Here is a 27,087-nt window from a genome sequence, read left to right on the forward strand (position 1 = left end):
TGTAAGAGATCAGTTGCTCAAATTCTCTCAATAAAATCTACAGTTAATAGAGGGTTTTACCAGTTGGGTTTTCATAGAAAAATCTTGTGTTTTTTGCTATCACGTGACTGTGTTTTATTTCTGTTCTATTCCGCTGCAAATTGGTAGAGAAATTGTGTGCCTTGGTGCAACGATTAGTTTCAGGTTTGTTCATCACAGCAGTTGCAGAATTTAAAGGAAATTCTACATCTTTTGCTTATGATAAATTGCTTTCCCGCCTTCTTTGTTTTTTTTTTCTAAATTGGACTAAATCTATATTAAAAGAAAAACAGAGTATTTTACAACAGGCCACAGCCTGGAAAGTTCAAGTCAATACGCATACGCGTATGATAGAGATGCGTTGGATCATCATGACAGAGATGCATTGGATCAGGATACATTAGATCAGAATGCGTTTGGAAATGACAATCCGGTTTGCGCATGTCGTGGCTAAAACCTGTGTGCTCCTGACGATTGCACTATCCATTCAGTGAAAGGAAATGTTTCAGTCTGTCCTCCTTACCAACATTACGCTGCCAGCAGAGGGCGTTCTCCAGCTCAGAGGTGGGCCTGAGTGAGCAGAAGAGGACCGCCTTCGTTGACTTGCGTGGCCCGTTCCTAGCCATTGCCATGGCCCCTGTATGTAACCCATTGCCTGACATTTTCGACCATTTCCTGCAAGCTTTCCGATCAGCGCCTCTGTGCCTGGATTGAAAAGTCCTGTTGCGCCAGAGCGATGCATTCCTTCTGGAGCTGTTCATCATTTATGTCACTGAGTGGGCCTGAGAAGTTGTGAGTCTGCTGACTGACCCCCTGGTTGGCCATTCTGTCTGCCACTTTGTTGGTTGTGCGTCTTACGTGCCTGAAAATGATGCTTCGGGGCATCCTCAGTCTTTCCTCCATCTGTTCCAATCTGCTTAGTAATCTCCAACTTGTGGCTGTTTTGGAAGCTGAGGAGCCTGCCTGGATTCTGATGACCGCTTCTATTATTATGAGGGAGTCTCCTTCAACCTCAAGAGGATACATGTTTTCTTGCTCTGCTATGCAGATGCCTTTCCAGATTCCTTCCAGCTCCGCTGCATTGTTGGTGTCGATGCCGATGTTGCCGTGATAAATGTGTCTAATTGTGCCTAATTCATCTCTGAAGACTCCTCCGTAACCAGCGGGTCCTGGGTTTCCCTTAGCCGCGCCATCAAAGTTTAATTTGAACGAATTGGGAGCAGGGGGAAACCAGAATAGAGGAGAGGCAGAGCTGGACGGGGAACAGGGGTTGATTTGGACCGGAGTGGAAAAGTCCATGTTCCAGGCATTTAAGATAAGGCGTTCCTGAGGGAGTTCTGGCAAGTCCGCTGGTTGCCAATGTCTTAATGCCAGAGTCTCTCGGAGATTGTGCTGGAGGAGAAGCCATAGAGTGTCGAAAGGCTTGCTGGAGTTGTTGAAGACCCTATTGTTTCTCTCTTTCCATAATATCCAATAAGCGAAGCCTGGGATGAGGTTCCATAGCGAGTTTAACAAAGAGCTTTGAAAGGGATGCCTTGGCCAGTTTCTGATAGTTTCTGCAATATCTCCTTGTCTTCTGCCAGATCTTCTGTTGCAGTTATCAATTTTCTCCCATAGGAGAGTGGCAAGAGGACAAGTATCCATTAGATGCACAACTGTTTCTGCGTTGAGATTACAGTTAGGACATCTTGAAGGGCCTATGAAGCCTCGTTTTTGCAGCTTGTCCCATGTGAGAATGCGCTGTTTGCCAAGCAGCCATAAGAAAGTGGAGACCTTGGGCCATAAACCTGGTTGCCATACTTGGTCCCAGAGTTTGTCTTTGTTTGCCTGCGTGGGAGTATAGCGAAGGTGATGTGCTTCCTTCGTTGTGAACATACCTTTAGGCGTGTGACCCCAGCGAAGCTTGTCCTGTTGATCAGATTGCTTTATTTTCCTTTGATTCAGTTCCTGCTCTATCTCTGTATAAGATTTGTCTTGCCAATTGGCCTGCCAAGTGCTTGCTAGTTTCCAGCAATGAAAATCATGAGAAGTTTGTTGTTGCCAGAAATGATGAATGTTGATGAGGTCAGCATGCTGCATATGGGCCTGCCACATTGGCTTGTGAAAGAGAGACGCTAGTTTTGGGAGTTGCTGCCATGAATCCTCCCAAAATCGAGCTGAGGTACCCAAATGCACTTCCCAGAAGCTGTGTTCCTGTATGAAGGCACTGTGGAGCTTGGTCGCATTCTAGATCAGGGAACCAGGAGTTGTGGGGCAGATTCTAATAAGATCTTTCCATTGGCATCCAGGTACATATTTTGCTTGCCAAAGACGAGCCCAGGGAGTGTGAGGTTTGGAGAGCCAGTTCCACCAAACTCGGGCTCCCATTGTGTTGTTACTTTGGAGGGGATCTCTCAATCCTAACCCGCCGATTGCTTTTGGTTGACAGACTTCATTCCAATTTACCAGTGCCCATTTCCTGTTGAGACCTGAGGAGCCCCACAGAAAGTTTCTCTGCAGATTGCGGATTCTTTTAAGAACCCATTTTGGAGCAGCTAAGACAGAAAAGAGATATAGGGGCATAGCCTGGAGAACGGATTTTATGAGGATGAGTCTACTGGCCATGTTGAGCGAGCGAAAGGTCCATGAGGAGAGCCTAGATTCCAGCTTGTCTATGAGGGTTCTCCAGGAGGCATTTTTAATAGCTGAGTCCAGGAGAGGAGCTCCCAGATATTTCGAGGGAAGCGTTGCAATGGAGTATCCCAAAATTCTTGCTATGTTTCTTTGAGTGGAGGCTGGAGTATGAAAGAAGAAAAGCTGGGATTTGGTGGCATTGATAGAGGTGCCAGAGGCTTCAGAGAAGAGAGAAAGCAGATCTTTGAAGGCAGAGGCTTCGTGAGATGAAGGGTGTCCAAAGAGCATGGTGTCATCAACAAACTGTTGGTGAGACAATGGGTGAAGACCATGAAGAGAGATGCCTTTCAGGGTTTGAGAAGAGATCGCTGAGTGAAGCAAACGGCTGAGGCCTTCAGCCATTAGAACAAAAAGAAAAGGGGAGAGGGGGTCCCCTTGACGGATTCCACGAGAGGGGCGGAAGGGCTTGGAGGGAGAGCCATTGAGCAGGATTGAGAAGCTGGGTGAAGAGATGAGGTTCATAATCCATCTAGTCCATGTTGCATTAAATCCAAATGCCAGTAGCATCTGTTGTATATAAGACCAGCTGAGTTTATCAAATGCTTTTGAAAGATCAAGCTTTAGAATCATACCTGGCTTTTTTAGAAGCTTCAGTGAATGAATCACCTCGTTTGAGAGGATTATGCCGTCCATTATTTGTCGCCCCTCTACATAGCCAGTCTGCTCCTGCGAGGTTAGGAGTGGGAGAAGGGGTTTGAGCCTGTTGGCTAAGACTTTGGAAATAAGTTTGTAGATGACGTTACATAGTGCAATAGGCCTGTATTTGTCAGGCGTGTTTGACTCAGCCCCTTTGGGAATTAATGCTAAGAAGGTGGAGGTAAGCGAAGGGAGAATCCAATGCATTATCTGTGATTCCTCCACTAATTCCCAAACTTCTGTGCTAATCAGCTCCCAAAATTCATGAAAACAATTTGCTGTGAACCCGTCAGGACCTGGTGCTTTGCCATCTTTGATTTGAGCTATAGCCTCTTCCACTTCTTTCATTGAGATAGGTTGAAGCAACTGTTTGTTGTGGTCTTCCGTAATTGTTTTAGGGATGAGTTGTGTGATTTTTTTAATAGCCTGATCTCTGCTTTCTGGTTGTTCCTTAAGGATTTCCTGGAAGTGTTCTTGGAATTCCTTTTCTATTTCTTCATGCTTTTCTAATTTTTCCCCTTGCCTGTTGTTAATGAAAGCTATATTATTGTGCATCCTCCTCTGGATTGCGGATCTGTGAAAAAACTTTGTGTTTTTCTCCCCCTCCTTTAGCCAGCGAATGCGAGATTTCTGCCGCCATAGAGTTTCTTCCTGCTGTCTGCGTGTCTCGATCTCAGTCCAGAGGATCTGCTCCTGGTGCGCTCTGTCTTCTGTTCGCCCCTCCATAATAATCTTCTGTTGTAAAGTGCTCATTTGCTGCTCCAATTTTTTTCGCTGCTCAAATATATTGCCGAATTGGGTATGATTCCAATTTTTAAGAACCTGCTTGAGGCTCTTCAATTTCTGTTGAAATTGGAACATTTTGGTACCTTCAGAGGTTTTGAAGGATTTCCATGCCTCCTTCACCACTGATTTGAAATTGGTGTTGGTGAACCAAAACGCCTCAAATCGAAAGGGTCTGTTGCTTTTTGTTCCTGGGCGTGCCCATTGCAACAGAATGGGCCAGTGGTCGGATCCTCCGTGGGGCACAATAGAGGCCTGAAAATCCCCTCCAAGGTGTATGGCATTGTCCGAAATAAGAAAGCGATCCAGTCTTGAGGCGATGTGCTGAGAACCACTGCGTTTATTGGACCAAGTATAGACTCCATTTGATGTGTGAATATCCATGAGGTGATTATTTTGAATAAAGTTACGAAAGCCAATACTGTCTCCTTCTAGTTTCGTTCTGCCGCCGCTTTTTTCTTCCAGGGCTCTGATGATGTTGAAGTCGCCCCCTCCAATCCATAGTGGAAATTGTCTGTTAGAATTCAGAGTCGTGAGAGAATCCAGAAGCGCCAATTTCTGATTTAATTGTTGCGGGAAGTAGACATTTGAAAGGTGACCATGAATATCTGTTCCTGTGAGATGAAAAGTGGCTTGGATGAAGAAATGAGAAGCGTGGAAATCGTAAAGACTGAGAAGTTGTGGGTTCCAGATGATCGCTAGTCCCCCCGATGCGCCTGAGGCATCCACAGTGACAGAGCTGCAGCCGGCCCAGATCTTCCTCAGAATCTTTTCTAAGGTAGCACTGTTGCTTTTTGTTTCTTGAAGAAAAACTATGGAGGGCTTTTCTTGCTGTATCACATTTTTTAACATTCTATGTTTAGACGCACTGTTCAAACCTCTTACATTCCAGGAGAGGAGCTTCATGAGGAACTGTGGGGTTGAGATTTGTAGTACTTTGTCAGCTTAGGAAATCTCCCCGATTCCATGAGCAGTTCCCCTAGTATGATGGTCCTCTGCAGGTCCGTTTTGCGCCCTCTTTTTTTTGTTTCTTTCAGGATTTTCTTTCCATCCCAAGGGCTTCCTGCTTGTATTCCTAAGCATTTGTTGTGATGCGCTTTGCTAAGAACTCCTTCTAGCCTTTCGATTTCCCATGGAGGGATTGAGTTATACTCTTTTTGTTTACAGGCTGTCTCCAGCTTGAGAATATCTAAACCTTCTAAGCTAATACTCTCTGGATCTTCATCCATTTTTGAAGGCATGTTTTGTTCTTCCCTGAGATTATTGTCCTGAGTACTGAGGATTAGAGCCGCTTCCAGATCCATGAAAGAAGGTTGCGCTGCATTTTCTGGATCAGATATCTTATGAGCAGGGGAGACGGGAGGGCTTGAAGGAACAGAGTCAGCTGAAGTGGGAGGATGCTTGAGGATCCTGGAGGGAGAAGGTGTTTCAGCGTTATCCAAGGATGAAGCTGGAGGATTTTCAGCAGGTTCACTAGGGGTGAGTATTGCAAATCTGTTCTGGGAATTTAGCTTTTTGGATCTATCAGGAGCAGGGGTAGGTTTCTTTGCATGACGACGGCGATTAGGGATTTTGATGAAGCCTTCTGAGTCTGTGCTTGGATCATTGACAGAGGGTTTGGGTTGAGGATTGAGGGGACAATCCCTGAAGAGATGGCCATGCTCATGGCACTTCCTGCAGCGAAAAGGAATGTGCTCATAATCTAAAGATTGGATCCACTCAAAGTCGTCGTGAAAAAGACTTACCGTATCTGCAAGATCTTTGGAGATGTGCATTTGGACACAGATCCGGGCGTAAGAAGTGTATTTGCGAGTTTTAGTTTCCTCAGAAGCTTTGATGAAGGTCCCCAGGCTGTTGCCTATGTCCCTTAGAGTTTCCTCCTTCCAATATTCTACAGGAAGGGAATACATTCGTATCCAGACAGGAGCCCAGCTGAAATCCTCCTTGTCTGGATCGAATCTTTCTTTCCATTCTCTTAAGAACAGTCCAGAAGAATTAAAGAAGTACGGACCTCCTTCAAATATTCGTGATTTGTCCTCCAGACAGTTAAAGATCGCCGTGAAGAAGCCTTTGGGGCCAAGCTGCAAAGTAACTTGTCCCTTAGGCTTCCATTTTGAAGCGATCCAACCATTCAGGGCCTTTTCAGAAGGCCAAAATCCGAGGAACTTGCCGATGAGTGCATGATCCCTCATAAATTGAATTTCGCCATTGATTCGTTCGCTGGGTAGCTCGACTTTGATTCTTTCAGCCTTTTTTGGTATGCATGTGGATGAAGTCGCCTTTGTTGGCATCTTAGGAGCTTTCTTATTCCCGCCATTGTCTTTGCCAATGTCATCGCATGTAGCAGCAGCTTCTACTTCATTGGTAGCCGGATCTGGTCCTTGCTGCGTTTCAGAGAGGCCTGCTGGTTTGTGCAGAGGATCATTGTGTTTTTCCTTTGAGTTGTCAGAGGTTGAGCCAGAGTATGGAGGGGGGGTGGATCCTGCCCCCCCTGGGAGCGCAGTCATTGGAGAACCGTCAGTCAGGGCGCTTCAGATTGCAGGTTGAGCACTACGTGAGGCGAGGGTTTCAGTTTGGAGAGCCGAGGCGATTCCAAATCGCATTTGCAGAGCGCAGTTCATTCCCCACCTTCCCGCCTTCTTTGTTAATTGTAATTTCTTTTCACTTTTATTGTGAAGTCTAAAATGTTTCCTTTGAATTGAAGAGAGAATCCTTTGGTTTGACATATACCGTAGGTGGTAACGTGTAAGTATCAGCCCAAGAGTAATATTTGTGGTCACTAACTCCATATAGGTTAGGTTTGATGGCGTCTTTTTCATGTCTCGCTCTTCATTTTTATACTCCAGCATTTGGAGATCTATACCAGAGAGTTATTTTGTTCACACAATAAATAGTTAAAAAAATACAAATGCTAAAGCTAGCAGTTGACTTTAAATGGCCCAATCAACAGATTATCTGGTTGATAAAAGAATTTGTCCTCTATGATCTAGACCTAATATCAGTCTATTCAATAATTCTATCTACCGAATACAAGTACAATATCTGACGGAAATGTCCAATGCATAATTGGATGGTTTTGGTACCATATTTTTGGTTAGTCTACTTTCCCTAAAACCTAACTGTTCCCAAACACTGTTCAGGGCATAACATAGATGTTAATTTCCTCCTTAATTAACTAGTAGGCCGATGCTGAAGATGAATAATTACATGGTGATGTCATTGTTTTCTCTTTGCATGAATGAAACCATTGGTCAATTACAAAATGACATTGTTTCTCTTCAGTTTTCATTTGAGATTGATGTTCATTTTATTTAATATTTTGCAGAGCTAGATGATTGTTCCTTGCAAGTCACTGATTTTAGCAGAGTAGAGATCTTTATTTTGTTTCCATTTTGGTCACTCTATTTTGTCCAGATCTTTATTTCTTTATTGTATATTCCTCTCCACTAGAATTTATAAAATTCTGACGTTAAAAGTGTGATTAGATATTGGTGTGTTATCAATAAATGATCTCAATCTTTTTTATTTTTTTGAAGAATTGGAGAGAATTTCGAGTTGTTCTTTTGATCTTTTCACTAGTTCACATTTTGTGAAGGTTTGTTCTTCAAGTTCCTCGCAGTAATGTAATAATCAGTCGCATAGAAAAAATTAAGTGGAATAGTCTCAGGGCATTTTAGAAAGCCATTCTATTACCAGTCCACCTATGTTAGCAGAAAAACACACTGCTGTACTTATCTCAAATGATACAAGGGCTATATGGAGATATGTGTCTGAAGGAATTAGGTTACATGTGCATCGGTCAAAATAGCTTTCATTCAATTTTCTGGAAATGGTGTGTTTTGATTGACTATTTTTGTGTCTTAAACTGTTTAATCTATTGACTGGTGAAATACCTATGAAGCCTGATAATAATTTCTGTTGCAGCATGGAGGGAATCTTGCAATACTTGCAGATCGGCTATTATATGAGATTGCATTCAAGCTTTGGAAAGCCCCAAAATATGGAGCATGATGATGATAAATGTCTTTTGAATAAAGAAGCTCGTTACCGCTTAAGTATTTTGATTTGCAGAACTGAAACGATCTTCCAAAGTAATTTGAAATTTTGAGGTTTCCAAACGGGATTTATGCAAATGTATTCTCAACTGGTGAGTGCAATTATAGTAGTATGATCTCCGGCCAGGATTTATATGTACAAGAAATAAAGCTATCTGTCTATGTTCCCAGATCTAGTGATTCAAGAGAGGAGTTTATGAAATCTTTGTCATCATTGACATATTGTTGCGAGAATCATAAAATAAGCGATGGAATTTTGGAGCAAGCAGATTTTGTGAGAGATTAATTTGATATATGAAAAAACATTCAGTGCTTTGGGACTGACTCCGGCATAATGACTGTTTTCTTTTTTATCTAAGACTGCTTTAAACTTAGGTGCAAATTTTCTTACTTGAAAATTTAAACTCAGACAATTCCTAGTCTCAGAAACTTTTCAAGCTTAGCAATGACAGAGTTCACAATTTGCATATCTATACGTGTATGTGTATTTGTGTATCTATGCATCCACCCACCCACTCACCTGCTTCCTCTCTGGGACTTCTGGCTTAGAATACTTCCAGACAGGGAATAACTGCTTGTAAAGCGAAAATTGAAATAATTAAATACAATCTTGCATTTTGAGTATATTCCTAGAGAGGATATGATCACAATGTACTTTTATATGTGCAGAGTTCACCTAGCTAGCTCACCCTGGTGCTAACCCTAATATTGGATGGATGAACAATTTGCCCAATTGTAACATGTTGTCACCAGTTTTGTGCTCTAAAATCAGATGGAAGAATGATTTGCCCAAATCAGGATTGTGCGAGACTTGGGTCGAGTCTAGGCATCACTTGGGATAGTTTATTTTCCTCATAATTGGCTCTCACCCTCAACACCTCCTTATGAGATTTGAACTTGTGACTTGATGAGGACTAAACCCACATGGGTTGAGATTCTTTCATAGCGCAGGAAGGAATTGCTTGGTATGGAGGAGTTTTCTTATCCCGTAAACAAGGGGTATGATACACCAATTTAGTATTTGGCTTGTATGTGACCTTTTATATATATACACACAAACATTTCACACATTAAGATACATTAATGATCAAATAAAAATTTGTTCAAACATTAAGATACTTCACATAAAAATAAAAAATAAGTAGATTGGAATCTATGATTTTTAATATATATTTTATCATTTTAACTATTTCCAAATTAACTTACAATTTATATACAAATATTGAATATTAAAATTCGTGATAAATCATTTTAATCTTTTAGAATATTTTACGACTTATGTGGGCCTAATGGTTAAGAGTATGTGTTTCCTTTTAACAGGCCACAGGTTCAAATCCAAAGGGGGTAGGAGGGAGGAGGGATTGAGTATGTATGTCTTTCTAGATTTTAGCAATCAAATTGTTGTGTGAAGGTGGATCCCTTCTCCTACAAACAAAGGGGTTTTATATACCAATTTATTATAATTAATAAAAATAATTATATTAAAATTCTTCATACAACCATTTAAACCATTTAAGAATTACTTAACAATTTATATAACAATAACTATATTGGGATCAATGAGAAATCAATCATTTGAAAATTAATTGATAATTTATTTAAGATTTAATATTTAAAAAATATATTAATAAATAAAGTTTTTTTCTTTTTCTTTTCAAAATTACATCTTATATGTAAAAAATTGTTTATACCTAAAAATGTAAACGTGGAAGGGTATATACAATGAACTTCATAACTTCTTCTCAAGAGTTACTAGAGCAAAAATAAAAGCATAATACTATGTGGATCCAAAGATTATGCATCTTTGATCAACATAGTTCTTTTTGCTAAACATTGATGGCAAACCTTGTTGAGAAATCTATAGGGCATTGGTTAGAGCGATTTCTCTTTCACTCCTTGTGTTGTATTTTTATTTTTTTCTTACTTATTAGCTTCTTTACTTATTATTATGTTTGTATATCATCAAACAACTACCAAAACAAGAAGAACAAGAACACAAAATATACGCTGCAAGCTAGGGCCAAAACCTCTCCAATCGAGAGGAAAATCCACATATCTCATCTTATAGATTCTTTAATTAGCGAATTCCAAGACCTCTAGACTAAGACCAGTACCCTCCAAGACCAAGTACAACCTTTTCGGATGATGTGATTTCCTTGAACAAGTTGAACCCATTCAAATCTCTTTCAGTAGCACAACTTCGACCCCAAGCTGCAGAATTTCGGCCTCCATTATAGACCTGAAATTTTTGGCCCTCTATAATTGTTGCTACCACACATGTGAGCTTTGTTTACCCTTCCAAGGCTTCCTCAAACTTTCACTTGGCTTTCTCTTCCTTCTGGAGCTTGATGATGGCTTCTTGTGACCTTTGCTTGAGCTTCTTTCCTTCTCTTCTTCAAGATCGAACTAGTAGAAAAAACCTTAGGTCTGTTGCAGAAACCCTAGCCTTCCTTCACACCTGTGAGAGAGAAATAGCCCAAAAATAAGTCTTCTTTGTCCTCTTCCTTCTTTGCTTCCTTCTTGTTCCTCCTTCGCTTGGATGAGTGAGGGATGAATGTGCTTCAAGGAGGTCGAGCTTTCTCCTTTATATATGCTTCTCAAGGTGGATGTGGCTCCTCAAATTAGGCCGACTTGCCAATTGCCATGCCGACTCGGTCTTGAAGGGTATTTTGACACTTTTAAGGTAAAAATAATTTTCTTTACAAGTTACAAGGTGCCCTATTTGAGCTGAAACAACTCTAATCAGAGACACAATCGAGCATCCAACTGATTTATAGCAAGACTAACAACTCTATCTCTCTGCAAGATTAGAGCACAATGCTGGCGAGACCAATGATTTATAGAGACCATCATCATTGTTTCTCAAGGTAAAAACCCCACCCGGGTGTTCACAAAGTATGACCTTCTTTGGACTATTCTTATCTTGGATAGCTAGTCCTCAAAGAATATCGGTCCACGACTACTCTTATCTTGGATGCCTACCACATCCTCAAAGAGCATTAGATGCGTTTACCCAATCCTCCATTTTGTCTTGCCAAGTGAAGACAAGAATGATGTGCCTATCTCTCCCTCTCAATTAGGGAGGATACATCAACCAAACCAAGCTTGTCTCTAAGATATACAAGCTTCTTATTAGGAAGAGATTTTGTCAATATGTCAGTTCCCTGCTCATTGATGGAGATATATTGTGGCTGCAACACACCATCTTGTACTAGCTTCCAAATGTAGTGATACTTCTTGTTGATATGCTTTGTCTTTCCATGAAATACTGGTCCTCAGACAATTGTATACAATTGGTGTTATCACAATGTATCACTGTAGTGTCCATTGGTCCTTCAAATAAGTATGATAACAACTTCTTAACTAGACAACTTCTTTGCTTGCTTCACATGCTGCAATGTACTCAGCCTCAACACTGCTCAAAGCAATCGTATCTTGGTTTATGCTCATCCATGAGGTCATGGAGGATCCAAAACTAAAACATCCCCCTGTAGTGCTCCTTCCATCCTGCTCACTGCCTCCCCAGTCGGAATCTGTATATCCAATAAAGTGGACATCATTCCTCCTATCATATTTTAGGCAATAGTGGATTGTTCCTTACAAATATCTCAGTATGTGTTTTGTTGCTATCCAATGATCATGTCCACTTGGAATTGACTGAGAATATTCACTACAAAACATATGTTTGGTCGAGTATTCACCAAGTACATCTGTAAGCCAATCAATTGCCTATACCTGGAAGGATCCACATGGCTTGATTCATAACTCCTTAGTCTTTTCAAGTTTGTGATCATCGGGGTTGTCATTGGTTTGCAATCCATCATGTCAAACCTCTTCAACATCTTGATGACATACTACCATTGACCTAGATAGATTTCATCAGGTCTTTGCCAGACTTCCAGTCCCAAATAATAGTGCATCAACCCTAGATCTTTCATGTCAAATTTTGCTGCTAGATGCTTCTTACATTCTTCAATTCGACCTTCCACACACGTCAAGAGAAGATCATCCACATACAGAAGAATGATTACCAACTCTCTCTTCACAACCTTAATATAAAATTTTGGATCATCATAACTCTTTGAGAAGCCTAGTCTTTGTAGGTATGCATCCATTCTAGCATACCATGCCCTTGGTGCTTGCTTGAGGCTGTATAATGTCGCCTTCAATCTGTAAACATATGCCTTTCTGTCTTTAATTTAAAATCCCAAGGGTTGCTCTATATAGACTTCCTCATCAATTGTGCCATTTAGGAATGCAATCTTGCCATCCATTTGGTGGATGTTCCATCCCATTGATGCTACCAAAGAGACCAATGAATCAATAGTTGTATACCTTGCTATTGGAGCAAATGTCTCTTCATAATCAATGCCTTCTTGTTGATAGAATCCCCTAGCCACAAATCTTGCCTTATATTTATAAATACTTCCATCTGATGCAGGTTTGATCTTGTAGAACCACTTGGAAGTTACCACATATTTGTCTTCAGGCCTAGGTACGATCTCCCAAGCTCCATTCTTCATTCATGGCATCCTTCCATTCTTGGTGATTGACAACTTCTTCAAAAGTGGATGGCTTTGCTTCAATTAGTTTTGTCATGTACGCTGTATACCCAAAATATCGTTTGGGCTTCTTACTTTCCCTGAATGTACCTTGAGCTGCCCCATGACCTTTTGCATCTAGAAGTGTAGACTTCAACTAGTTAGGTATTTTTCTGGTTTTCAGAATTACCACAGGTTGTATTGGTTCATAGGGACCTTCACATTCATGGTTTGATTCTTCTTCCCTAGTAACTTCTTCGAATACCGAAAGTTCTTCATCATCAGAGTCCATAGGGAGATCCTTTGATTTCTTGAATGCAATACTTTTGTCAAAGATCACATCTCGATTGACTTCTAGTCAATGTCCTTCCTTTATGTAGATCCTATAGGCCTTAGAAGAGTTACTATAGCCCATAAAGGTTCCCTTCATGCTAGATAGATCCAACTTCTTTCTTTTATCCTTAGGTATGTGTATATAGATAGGGCAACAAAAAATTTAGAGATGATCTACGGTTGGTTTCTTCCCAGTGAACACCTCTTTAGGAGTCTTGTTATCTAGAGACTTGTGGGGACTTCGATTTTGTATATATACAACTATCTTTGTAGCTTCACCTCACAGAGATTTCGGTAAGTCTTGATCATGTAACATTGCTTTACACTTCCTTCAATGGATCAATTCTTTCGTTCTGTAACTCCATTTTGTTCAGGATTACATGAGACTATCAACTCCCTCTTAATCCCATACTCCTTAAAGAAAGCTATGATTTCCTTGGATGCATATTCTCCTCCATTATCGAATCTTAATATCTTGATTCTTCTTTCAGTAAGGTTCTCTACTTCAACTTTGAATTCTTGAAACTTAGTAAATACTTCATCCTTGGATTTCATTAAGTAAACCCAAGTCTTCCTTGAATGATCATCTATAAATGTGACATAATATAGATGACCTCCAAGTGATTTAGGAGTCATAAGACCACAAACATCGGAATGAATAAGATCCAAGATTTCTTTTGATTGTGAAGCACTGCTTCCAAATGGTCTCTTGGTGTTCTTACCCAATGCACATCCCTTACATACCCCTTCGTGATCTTCTTTTAGTTTGGGGATTCCATCTACTATAGAGCTTAGAGTTGGAATAATTTTGAAATGGAGATGACCAAATCTTCTATGCCAAAGTTCATTTATGTTGATTTCAATGTGAACTAAAGCTTGAGCAAGAGGGGATCACAACTTGTAGAGTCTTCCTTCACGAATCCCAATTACTCTAGCATTTTCTATGCTTGAGTTCTTACTCCATACTACAACTTTTCCATCAATGAAAGCCACTCTATCACCTTTATCTTCTAGACTTGAAATGGAGAGTAAGTTCTTATGCAAACCTGGAACAAATAGGATGTTGTTGAGATGAATATTGCCTCCATTCTCCAACTCTATTGAGGTTGATCCAATTCCTCTCACAGGATAACTCTTATTATCTCCAAGCTCTATGGAGTAAGAAGACTTTCCTTTTGAAAATGTTTTTAGTTGCTTCTGATGCCCGGTTACGTGCCTTGATGCTCCACTATTGATTACCCAAATGTTCTCATCTTGAAATGTGCCAGTGAACGCTGAGAAGAGTCCTTCGTCCTTTGTCTTTGTTACTTTCTTCTTTGGAGTAAACAAGATATTCCATGCTTCTTTGATACCCTTCTTGAGATGACTTACTACCTTTGAACACTTCTTTAGGAACTTCTTCAATGTAGTAGAGATCTTCATAATGCCCTCTGCCAACCATAGCCTGACACCATGTTGAGAAATCTATAGGGCACTGATTAGAGTGATTTCTCTTTCCTTGATAATTGCTTATGATGTATTTTTACTTTTTTCTTATTAGCTTTTTTTCTTATTAATATGTTTGTATATCATAAAACAACTACCAAAACAAGAAGAACAAGAACATATAATATAGGCTGCAAGTCGGGTGGCAAAACCTCTCCAATTGAGAGGAAAACCTACAAATCTCTTCTCTCTTATAAATTCTTCAATTGACGAATTCCAAGACCTCTAGACCACGACCAATACCCACCAAGACCAAGTCAAACCTAGTCAAATATTTAGCACAACTTTGACCCCCAGTTGCAGAATTTTGGCTTGCACTGTAGACCTAAAATTTTTGGCCCTATTGTAGTGGCCGCTGCCACACATGTGAGCTTCGTTTAGTCTTCCAAGGCTTCCTCAGACCTTCACTTGGCTTTGTCTTCCTTCTGGAGTTTGAGGATGGCTTCTTGTGACCTTTGCTTGACCTTCTTTCCTTCTCTTCTTCAAGATCGAAATAATAGAAGAAAATCCTAGATTTTCTGTAGAAACCCTAGCCTTCCTTCGCACATGTGAGAGAGAAATAGCCCAAAAACAAGTCTCCTTTGTCCTCTTCCTTATTCTTGTTCCTTCTTCACTTGGATGAATGTGCATCCAGGAGGTTGAGTTTTCTCCTTTATATAGGCTTCTTAAGGTGGACGTGGCTCCTCAAATTAGGTCGACTTGCCAGCTGCCATGCCGACTTGGTCTTGAAGGGTATTTTGACACTTTTAAGGTAAAAATAATTTTCTTTACAAGTTACAAGGTGCCCGATGGGGTCTTCAATGTATGACAATGACTCTTTTGACTTCTTGACCTAGGACCAACCCTAGAAGCACTCAATGGGTGCTTGGCCTATAAAATAAAAAACCTTGAGCATGAAACCCATACTCCAAAAATAATAATAATAATTTTCTTTCATTCTACAATTTACAAGAATAAAAAATACATTTCATATTTATGAAGACCAAACCTAGGTACACATTTTTCAACAAACCTCGTCTCGTCACATAACACTGAAGGTTGACAAAAAATTATACCCTTGACCAAAAAATATTTTGCACTTGAGTTTCTAGAGAACAAACAAAGTCGATATTTGTAGACAATGTCAAATCTCGATGAAAGCATCGCGAATAAGAGAGCAACAATCTGCAAACTACAAAATGTGCCAATATATCTATCAGGTAATTTATTTGCATAAATTTTATGACATTTATTTATCAACCTAGATTTATAAATTTATGAAATGCAAGCACTATATTTGCATAAGTGGTTTATCTACTATTCAAAACCCTATTGATCTAATTTATCCTACTTGTATGCAATTCAAACAATCACAATTATGTTGGGTGTGGAACCTCATTATCTTGCTAATTGTTTTGAGATTTTTGTTTCAGCTGTGGATGGATCTTAGTCCTTGATGGGGGGAGGGGGGGTTGCGGGCGGTGAGGTGTGGGGGGGATTTCCCCCCCACTATTGTTGTCAACGATGGGGGAAACTGCAATTCTTTGGAGCCCCCCCGATGAGGGTTCGGGGGTGCTGCCCCCGAAGCAAAAATTAGATGAAAAATTGCCTTGTAAAATATTGTAATTTCGTAGTCAATCTGGGCTGTTCATTAGGTGAAATATCTGACGGTAGAAGTTATGCTAATTTATGGTTTTTTCCCTAGAAGACAACCCTCGGTTTATATGAGGGAATTGTATTGCCACTGTGTAGTATTATTTTGTGCGAGAAAAAGAGAGGAGACTGTGTGGGAGCGAAGAGGAAGAGCAAAGAGGAAGAAATTACAACAAATTTGTTGTAGGTTGTATCTCTTCATTTTGTTGGATAGTATAAAGGAAGGACTGGAGTTTTTCCATGGACATAACCAAAATCGGGTGAACCACGTATATCTATGTCTTTCTTGTTTTATGTTTTTTTGTGTTTGTGTTTTCACAATATGTTATGTGTTCCATTGCTCCATTATTTCATTTCTAACAAATTAAAAATGTAAACTTGATTTGTCACTAAAAAAAGTATTTTATAAATCGTGTGCTATTTTGAAATATAATTGTATGGACTAAGGTTACAAGCATTATTAAGTAAATCTTGTTTTTAACATATACTCTATTTTATATCATTTAACTTTTATGATCCATACAGAAACTTTTCAGATAAAAATTTACACATGTATTCTAAAGCAATGATATGAATTCAAAGTTTGGAAAATGAAAGGAATATAATGTCATGTATTCTAAAGCAATGATATGAATTCAAAGTTTGGAAAATGAAAATAATATAATGTTTTTTAGGATACTAAGTACAAACCTAGACTAATACAAGATCAAGTTTAATCTTCCAATCAAAATTTGCTAAGTTACTATAGAAAAAACTCAGAATACAACATTATGACCAATTCAATGAATTGAATGATTTATGTAACAATGTTCTAACCTAACTTAGTTCAATCAAAATGGGAAAATATTGATCCTTGTAGGTTACTATTATGGATTATGATATCATTTTATAAAACCAGTGAGTTCATATTGTGAAATAGAGCTTTTATATTGTAGATTCGAATTATGCCCAAAATTAGTAATCTATATATGCAAGAAATAACAAAAATTATAAAAGACACATGTACTAGAAAAGGGGGGCCTCTAGATTTGGTATACGTTGTAGAGTAACTCTTAGTACCATGGAATTATCACACTTCACATGTATTAACAAGTTTCATATCCAATTGAGAATGGAAATCAAGGCATGCATTAAAAACTAAGTTGGTGATCTTATAATTCCTATGATCTACTATTTTCGTTAACGGTTAGATCCTAAAATAGGGTTTTTGATACTCTATATTCATTCAAATATGGTTTGCATTCTACAGGTGCTAGATTGATATTGAAAGTAAATGATGCCCGTTTCAAATTTTGTGGATATGCAATTGGTGCTAAACCATCTCATGGAACCTGCAAAGAATCTTCCAGTCACTCATCTCTATTTAAGACAACTTTGATATGAAAATCCACAAATTATTACTGGATCTACAAGTTGGTTACATGGTTCACATTGCAATTACAAGATCTGCATATTCACAATTATTGATGTTGGCCATGGTTGGGTTGAAGACTATCATTTGCCTTCAGGAAGGTTCGATAGGAATTTAACCATACCATGAATATCACAAATCACTCCTAACTAGTCACTTTAGCTTTGACAAAGTGATGATAAGTAAATCGATGACAAATTATCATAATATGTTCCAGTAATTACCAGTTAGAAAATCAATATCTGATATCATTTAACTTGTCAAATTAGGAATTTGGTACTAAAGAATAGTTTAACACCTCATATGCTCATTTTAAAGTTCATTTATTGGAAATGACAAGGATATTTAACCAAAATGGATATTCTTGGTAAAAAATGATGAAAAAAGGTAGAATCTGGCTTAGTTCATAGTGCACAATTAGTAATAGATTACAAGCCCAATATTTTCCTAAGATGAAGGTTTTGCATGTCCACATTCAAATTTCAATATTAGTGCAACATTTGGGTTTACTTTTGTTATTACTTCAAATATTCTCTCTTGCCCTAATTAAAATGTCAAAATTGGAACTAGATTGTCTACTAAATTTCCTTCTTAGTCTTTCCATTAAAACTTTGATATTGAAATTTTTGTTTTTCTCTGAAGTCTCTTTGAAAAATTTAAGAGCCTGTTCTTTAGTAGTTGATTTTCAAACTTCAATTCTATGTTTCCTTCCACAATTTCGACACTTTTGAACTTCCAATTGTGCATTTTCATTCTTAATATATCATTCTAAACCCTATAATTCCTTTACCTCTTTCTATAATTTCTTGATTATTATTATTTTTTTTTCCAGTAATTTTGAGATAAAAGGAGTTTGGACCTTGTTTTCAACTATTTGAGGCTCCATGACATCATCAACATCTTGCCAAGAAAGTGTTTTTTCATCATCTATTAAAGATTCTAGGTAATCATAAAACTTTTGTCGATGAATATTAGGCTTTGGACTTTGTTAAGGTCATATGGTAGCATTTCTAGTGCAAGGTCTCCTTGGTAGGTTTGAAAAAACAAGGCTTTCCATATCAAAACTGTCATGGCCTAATTCTTTTTTCTTAATTCTTGTAATTCTTTGTCGAGTTGCGGTCCTGCTTTAGAGCTTGATCCCCGTTGGTTCTTTAACAATCATTCTAATCTCCCATACTCTTGGACTTGAACCCTCATCTTGTAGAGACCCTTGTCCATTATCATTCCCTTCTTGACCTTCAATGGCAGGTTCTTCCCAGAATCCATTGTCATTCTAATCTGACATACTCTTGGACTTTAACCCTCATCTTGCAGATACCCTTGTCCATTATCATTCCCTTCTTGACTTTCAATGACAGGTTCTTCCTAAAATCCACTTTGAATAAAAAATTCTAGCCATGCAATATTCTTGGTTTATAATTCATCCATGATAATCATTTTAATCAAGCCATGATGGTAAAGGCTGCAATGTACATTCCTCCACTGCTTTTGAATACGTTGTGCCATTTTGGTAAGTTTTCTTATAAAATAAAATGACACATTTATCAATATGTTATTTTTCAAGTGCGAAATAAGGCATATATGATATAGAAAAATGAGACTAAATTGCCCTTCATAGGTTATATATTTCTCAATAAAGAATACAACATTTCTCTAAGGGTTTACCAACCAGGCCCTAGGTACTCACCCCAATTAGGATGTTGCTTTTCTTTATTCAAAAATGGTGTCCAAGCCTCTTCGTGTATACTTTTGTTCTTGAACCATTTCTCTCCCTCCTATGGTAATCCAATAATTGTAGCTAATGAAGTTTCTTTGACCTGGATTTATAAGTTAACTAGATCCTTTTCCCCATCAAATGTTTCAACAAAGCCCTTTGTTACCTCTACATTATGTCCCTAAAATTTTGTAAAAATTTCAAGCTAGTCTACTCTCTCGAATGGACAATGACATTCGTGATAAGCTTCTACCCCTGCAAGCTCGTAAAAAACCACTCCTTTTTTGTCATCTTACAATGTTCGAATTGTATGCACAATATTCCTTATCTACTTGCCATTCTTTAAATGGTCTGGTTAACATAATGAAACTTGCAATTCACGCTAATTGCTCTATGGCTAGGGATTTTAAGTTTGATGCCAACAAACGAAAAAAAAAATAGAGGCTTAAACTTTAACAATGGGATTTGGGAACTCATAAACATCACTCTTCAAGTCTAGTCAATTATCTTAAATCATGATTTCATATGTTCATACTTAAATTTAATTCCACTAGACATGTCACAAAGATTGTAATAGTGTAGGCGGATAGGGTAATTATGGTTTAGAAGTGGCAATGATATTCATATAACATGGTAAGTTACAATGTAAACTATGTTTGTTTAGATAAGCTAAATTACTTATTATTCATAATAATAGTAGTAATTTCCAAACTTTAGGTAAAATGGATGAATAATAAATTTTGGTTAAAAGAACATATTTAAGAATTTTTTTGTTTTGTTTTTGATTTTCTTGCTTTGACAAGATTAAATGTATAAACAAAATTGATTTATTTATTACCAAGCCTAGATTCTAGTAATTACATTGTTTAGCGAATTCAAGTTTTTAGTGGCTGATCTCTAAAATAGAGTAAGCTCTTGATTTGTCGTTAGAATTTGTTTAGACAAAAGCAAAGGAATCTTAGTATTGAATTCTTGATTGCTGAAATTTTATACCTGGAGGTTGCATAAATTGAAACAAACCTCTTGTAATATTGTAAGATACTGACATTTAATTTTATGATTACTTAGGAACAAAGATCTTTGACAATTGTTACTAGATATGGAGTCTGAGACAAAAGTTCTAAACTGATTTTGGATCTTAAGTGCTAACTTCTGAACATGCTTCTTGTAAAACATGTTTTAAATGCTAAAACAATTGTAAATCTTGTGACTTTAAAAACGAGTTACACGATTTGACAATTCTTATAGTTTTGTTTTGAAAGTGCTAACATAAAAACTTTTGAAACTTCTACCGAATGAAGTTGAGTTATGGTCTCTTGTGATACTTGGAATCTAGAATATTTTATAGACACTTGACTTTTGCACTTCTACCTATTATGAAAAAAATCTAAAAAATTGAAACCAATCACAAGATTTCACATATATGATTATTGAAACTCTAAAGATGTTGTTGTTGGAATTTTGAAAGAGCAAGATTTTAACTTCGCTTACTAAAAATATGGTTTTCAAACAAAGTCCAAATCTACCTATGCCAAAGGTCTGGTTTTCACATCTAGACATCATTTTTTATCTTCTTCTTCTTGTATATATAAACTTTGCTAGTCAGTTTCTTGGTTTCCAACAAAGTTCTTATTTAGTTGTGCTAGAGATATAATTTTCATAACCAAACTATATATATATATCTCGGAAAAGTAAATTCAAGATGGAGTAAGGAGAATTACATTTCACACTCACAATTTGTATCTCGGTTTGCTTAAGTAAAGTAGAAATAAATTCTTGTTGAGATATAGGTTTGTTGTAGAGTTTCAATCTATGGCCATTGACCACAAATGAAACTCTTGCATTATCAATTATCTTTATTCTCACAGAATCATTATCAAAAACTTCTTCAACTTCATAGGGACCAAGCAAATGAGTTGTAAATTCACCTTTGAATTTTTTGAATTTTGACTCAAAGAGTAAGGCCCGATCACTAAGTATAAACTACTTCTTTTTGATAATTTTTTCATGCCATTTTGTTCGTTGTTGTTGTTGCAAAGTAGTAGTTTGCTACAAGACATATTGGCATATTTCATCTAAACTCATTCAACTATGTAATATGTTGTTGTTGTGATTTAGACAGAGTCATTCCTGGTTCCGTTGCAATTTTACACGTTTTGATATGAAATTCTATAGGAAGGACTTGCTTACCATACCATAATTCATATGGGATAAAACCAATAGTATTTCTCCATATTGTTCTATATGCTCACAAAGCTTCAGGAAGGTTTTATGCCTAATCTTAACAATTAAATTGAACTATTTTGGTTAAAGTTTCTTCTAAAACCTTGTTTGTAGACTCCACCCAACCATTGGCCTATGGATGATATGGAGAAGATTTATGGTACTTGATATTATATCGTTGGATGTCAATTGAATGTACTAATTTGGATGTAAATTGTGTTCTCTGGTCAATAAAAATTGGACCTCCAAATTGGACAAAAATGACTTCAAACAGGAAATATACTATCGATTGTTTAGATTATTTTGCCAAAGGTTTTGCTTACACCCATTTAGTACCATAATCAATGCAAAATAATATATACCTCTTTTTATTGTTTAATGAATTAATAGCCCCTGCAAAGTCTAGAGCCCATTTTTCAAAGGGTTTAACAAGTACTTGCGGTCAAAGTGACATTTCATTGGTTGTTATTGGATGAACCATTATCTGGCAACTATTATAACTTTTGACATACTTTTTAGCAACTTGGAAAAGAGTTGGCCAAAAGTATCATAAGTGAAGTATTTGATAAGCACCCCTCTTATTTGCAAAATGTCCACCACATGGTTAATCATGGAAGGTATTCAGATATCTCATCTTCTATAATAATCTAGAATAATTTAATCTAGACGTGTGTAGCACATATGTCCTTGAAACCATGAGTATTTTGCACTTTGTCTAATAATCTTTTCCTTTTCTCTTACTGGAAAATTATGATGGTAGTTTTCATGTAGACAAAGAATCAGTGGCAACAATAAACCATGGTGATTTAATACATATAGAAAATAAATTTTCATTAGGGAAACTATCTTTTACAGAATTTGTTTCACCAAGATTATTGATATGGGAAATAAAATTTGCAACTAGATTTTCACTTCCAAATTGGCCATGAATGTTAATATTGAATTCTTGCAATAGTAAAAGTCACTTCGTGATTCTACGATTTGTTATTGGTTTGTTCATGAGGTATCTAATAGTAGAATGGTTAGTGTGGACAAAAAATAAGTTTGTAATGTGTAATATGGTGTCGAACTTTATTGACAAGATGATTGACTACCAACATGTCTTTTTTCAAAGTAATGGTATAATTGAGATCAACAAGAGTCATGTTTTTACTAGTAAAATAAATGGCATAGATTTAGAAATGGTATGATGCACCAATGGATATATGGAATGATAAGAGCGTACAAACAAAGTATCAAAGGTTTAAGCAGAAATTAGAATATGGTAGTTAGACCTGATTGTTGAAATAATGAGAACCAATTTTTACTCATTTTGAGACCACCTTCTTTGTTCATATAATCAATACAACCTAGTCACATATGAATATTAATATATAGTCAGTGGCAATAATTGGGTAGTTAGTACTTACAATAAATACTATAATTATAAGCCAAAGTTTAAGCAAAAGAATATGGTAGTTAGACCTGATTGTTGAATAATGAGATTTTGAGGCCACCTTCTTTGTTCATACAATCAAACAACCTATCACATATGAATCTTAAATTGTCATGGCTAGTTAGTATTACAATAAAACTAAATATCCTTTGTAAGTAATTTGAATAATGATAGACTATTTTACTAAAATTTTCTATGAAACAGTTTGCATAACCCAAGAAAATTCATATGTCCATTTGAGTGGATGGGATTGGTAATTTAATAATCAATTCAATTTTCACTTGGTTGTCTTTGATTCCTATAACAAGCACATGATGGTCAATAACAATTCCTTCAATTAGCAACATGTAACTTTTTTCATTACTTAGCGTAACATTTGTTTCTCAACATCTGATTAGGAGTTTTTGCATATTATTTAATGCTTCCCTAAAATAGTTTCCATATATTGAAAAATGATCTATTTACACCTCTAGACAGTCATGTATCAAATCAGAAAAAATAGTTAGTATCTCCATTCGAAATGTGGCGGGTACATTACATAGTCTGAAGGGAAATACCTTCTAGGCATATGTTCCCCAAGGACATGGAAAGGCCATTTTGTATTTATCTTCTAAAGATGCTTGAATACGATTATACCCACTAATTTTATCATAGAAAAGAAAAATATTTATTCCTTGCTAATGTATTGAGAACTTGATCTTTGAAGGTTAAAGGAAAATGGTATTTCAAGGTTGCTTTGTTTATTTTCAGTAGCCAACAAATATTCACCATTTTCCATTCTTATTAGGAAGAATTACCAAGCATGAAACCATTGGTGATCCAAGACGGAATAAACAAAATATGCTTTTAATAATTTCTAAAATTTCTCGTGGGTCTCCTAACAATTTTAGCATTTTTCTATATATAAATATGATGAATGCATGTATTTGAATGGATACCTTGGATACCTTACATATCAATGCAATATCAGGAAAATGCATTGGCATATTTTTGTAGGATTTTTTTTCTTTTTTTTTTTTGTTCAGACTTGTCTGAAGAAAAATTGATATTCAAATACTTCCCAGGATAAATTTCAATAGTTTTACTATTAGATTCTAATATAGAATTTAATAGAAATATAGAGTGAAATAAAGGTGTTAAAGTATTCTTTTGGTATGGTCATGAAAATTTTTGTTCCAAAAGATGATCAACAAAAAAATGCTAAGAAGATGACAACTACCTTACAAAACTAAAGTAAAATTAGGATTAGAGGTGAAATGATTTAGCAAATTTCCATTGATATTTTCTTTGAGATTCACTACTTATGTAATCATTAAAACAAGTTGGATTATTTATTCAGAAGAATCAGTCTCATTAAGCCATGGTATAGGTTCTAATTCATTTACAAATTTGGTAAGGGGAAAAAATGTGATTTGTTTCATTTCGATAACATTTGTAATGGTCATGTTCCCATATTGGTAGCTAATAAACGCATCAGTTGTTGCCAACCACGATCTCTCCAAGATTAAACGATATCCTCCCAAATTAGAGTTAGGTTGTAGGATTATGAAGTCCTTAGGGTACTCCCAAGAGTCTAGGGAGAGAATGATGTCTTCTATTACACCATCAAGGTAAATTTTCGATCTATTCCAATACTATGGGTGTTGGTTAAAGATTACTTATTTTAAATGTTGCATAGTTTCCATTTTGATAACATTAATAGCTACACCTAAATAAATTAGAGTATTTGAAATAGAAAAATTAATAATAAAAATTGTAACAATTGGAATTCCTATATCACTATATTTTTCTATAATGGTTGTGGTTGACATAGCTTATTTCCCAATAACTTGAATATTTGATGGGTATTTCCTTCTTCTTCCCGATTTTCTTATGCGTTATTCCTAAATTGTATTGCGTATATCAATATATCTTTCATGGTTTGTAGCAAGATAGTTTTTAATACAAATATTTTTTAGTTCATTCAAGAAGTCGAACTTAGAGATAACCACTAATTTTCCCAAATTCAACCTTTTTCGAAAAGACATTATTTTCAATAACAATGATTGTTTTTGCTAAGGTTTAGGTTGTTTTGTTGAAATTTTATTGTTAGCATTCTTATATTGAATAGGTGTTTCCTCCTCTCCATTTTCTTCTAATATTATAGGATATTTTTGGTGGAGTATCTTCCTAGACCTTAGATGGATTTCTTGTAATTGTATTGGCACTATTAAATATGTAGGAAATGTTTCTACTTCAACATTATAAACAAGTTTATCTATGTTATTATTAGGATTTGCCACTGGATGATAGTAAATTACGTAGGTCAAGGTGGTGGTTGATTAGATGACAGTTTTTGATTGAATTGTTTGTGGATGTGGATGAAGTAAAGGATATGTTTGTTGCATTAGTTGAGAATATTCTGAAAATGGTTGATATTGTTGTTGTTGTGGAAATTATTATTGAAAATATTGTGGTGGAAACTGTTGTTGATATTGATAAGGAAGCATGGTTCCATAGGAAGGTCCTTTCCATCCTTATCGATAAGGTTGAATTTGGCCTTTTTGAGGAGACAATTCCTACCAAGGCATAGAAGCATTCAATATTGCTTCAGTAGGATATTGATTATAAAATGTAGGAAATTGTTATGTTGTTTTTTTGCGGCATACACATTGCTTGTGGTTGCTAAGGTTGCCTAGGTGCAATATTCTATACATACTCTTCTACCTCACTTTCACCTTGATAGATTTCGTTAAGTTCAGATAAAGTAGGACACTTTACAAATATGACAAAGTTGAATTTTATTTAAAGGACAATCTCTTAGTGGATGTTTTTTCCTACACTTCAGACAGAAGATGGATAAAATTACATTTTGTTCTTCTTTCTTGTCTTAGTTTTTAATGTGTCAATTTCATAACTAAATGTACTAAGGAGAACAATTTTGAAATTTTCCAATATATTTTCCAACTCTACTCTAGTTACACTTCCTATATCTTATTTTGTGACTTTAGAAAGAGTATCTTTATTTCCTTTTCCAACTTAAGCTTTCCCTCTTGAATATTTCCTGTATAACTATTTTTTTTTTATCAAATGATAAATAAGAAATATCTCTAGATCCCATCAGATTAAGTATGTCTACAAATCCTTCTCATATTCCCTTTAAAATCATTGTTTGAATAATATTTTGGTTCAAAGTAGTAAATTATATCGATATCTTTCTAAGTAATCTTTTTGGATTTCATCTTCTTGTTGTGTCATTCTAAAAACATCTTCCTTAGAATCTCTAGGTCCACAATATTATCCATATCATCCCAAAATGCAATGGTTTGTTTTCCTAATACCATGAACCACTTTAAAGTAGATCCTTCTAAATTAGTAGGAAATTGTTGTTTTTTCCCTTGGAAATTCAGGATTATGTCTGTCTAAAAGAAGACCACAAACACACTAAAATGCCACAACACCAAGCACTTTTTACAATGGAAAATGTACAATAGTGAATTAATGAAGCACACAAAAATTTTTGCAACCAAAAACTTGTTATATTACAAATTTAATACAACAAACATAGGGCTCCCATACCAGGGACCATGGCCCTTACAATTAGCCTTGCTACAAGGAAAGCTAGGGATTTATGCCAACAACACATGACCATCAATCTACCCTTGAATATGAACAACTTGACTTACTTGTTGAAGAAGCGCTTACCACAACCCTTTTAATCCACTTTCCTTAAACGCCTAGCAAGTCATTTCCCCCCTATAAATGTAGAGATCTTTCTCCTCCAACACCTCTGACACTGCTACTCACAAGGTCCTCTGCAACTTCAAATTTTCTTGCATAATAAACTCATCAATCTACCTTCTATCAATGGTCTATGCTGCTCCAAGAATGACTGAACATAGGCACCTAATTTTTTCCCTAATGCAACAACTTTGTTTCTTCAAAAGTCATCGTTCTTGGGCTTAACAAGTCTGGCCTCTAACCATACCCTAGCTGCTCCAAGGATGACTGTACTTAGGGCACACATGTACAACCCTCTCAAAAAATATTTGTCACACCAAATTAGAGTACTTAGGGAACATAAAAGTTAGCCTCCTAACAATGATATTACACCTCAAATATCACAGTACTTGGGCATTAAACTAGGCCTTCATTACAACTCATTTTCA

At 36.6% G+C, this 27,087-nt stretch overlaps 1 protein-coding gene across 2 annotated transcripts in view; it reads left to right on the plus strand.

The window, feature by feature from the left end:
- Positions 1–8,489, plus strand: part of LOC149169453 (uncharacterized) — a 66,432-nt gene extending 57,943 nt beyond the window's left edge. For both annotated transcript variants that reach the window (XM_089428697.1, XM_089428698.1), the window contains exon 6: positions 8,035–8,489. In XM_089428697.1, the coding sequence (XP_089284823.1) occupies positions 8,035–8,121 (87 nt within the window). In that variant the 3' untranslated portion in view covers positions 8,122–8,489. The remainder of the gene's footprint in view (positions 1–8,034) is intronic.
- Positions 8,490–27,087: the final 18,598 nt, after the last annotated feature.

Source organism: Pinus tabuliformis, chromosome 4_2 (genome assembly GCF_031772625.1).
Source record: "Pinus tabuliformis cultivar Carrire ecotype Pingquan chromosome 4_2, CPIR1, whole genome shotgun sequence".
Taxonomy (NCBI): domain Eukaryota; kingdom Viridiplantae; phylum Streptophyta; class Pinopsida; order Pinales; family Pinaceae; genus Pinus; species Pinus tabuliformis.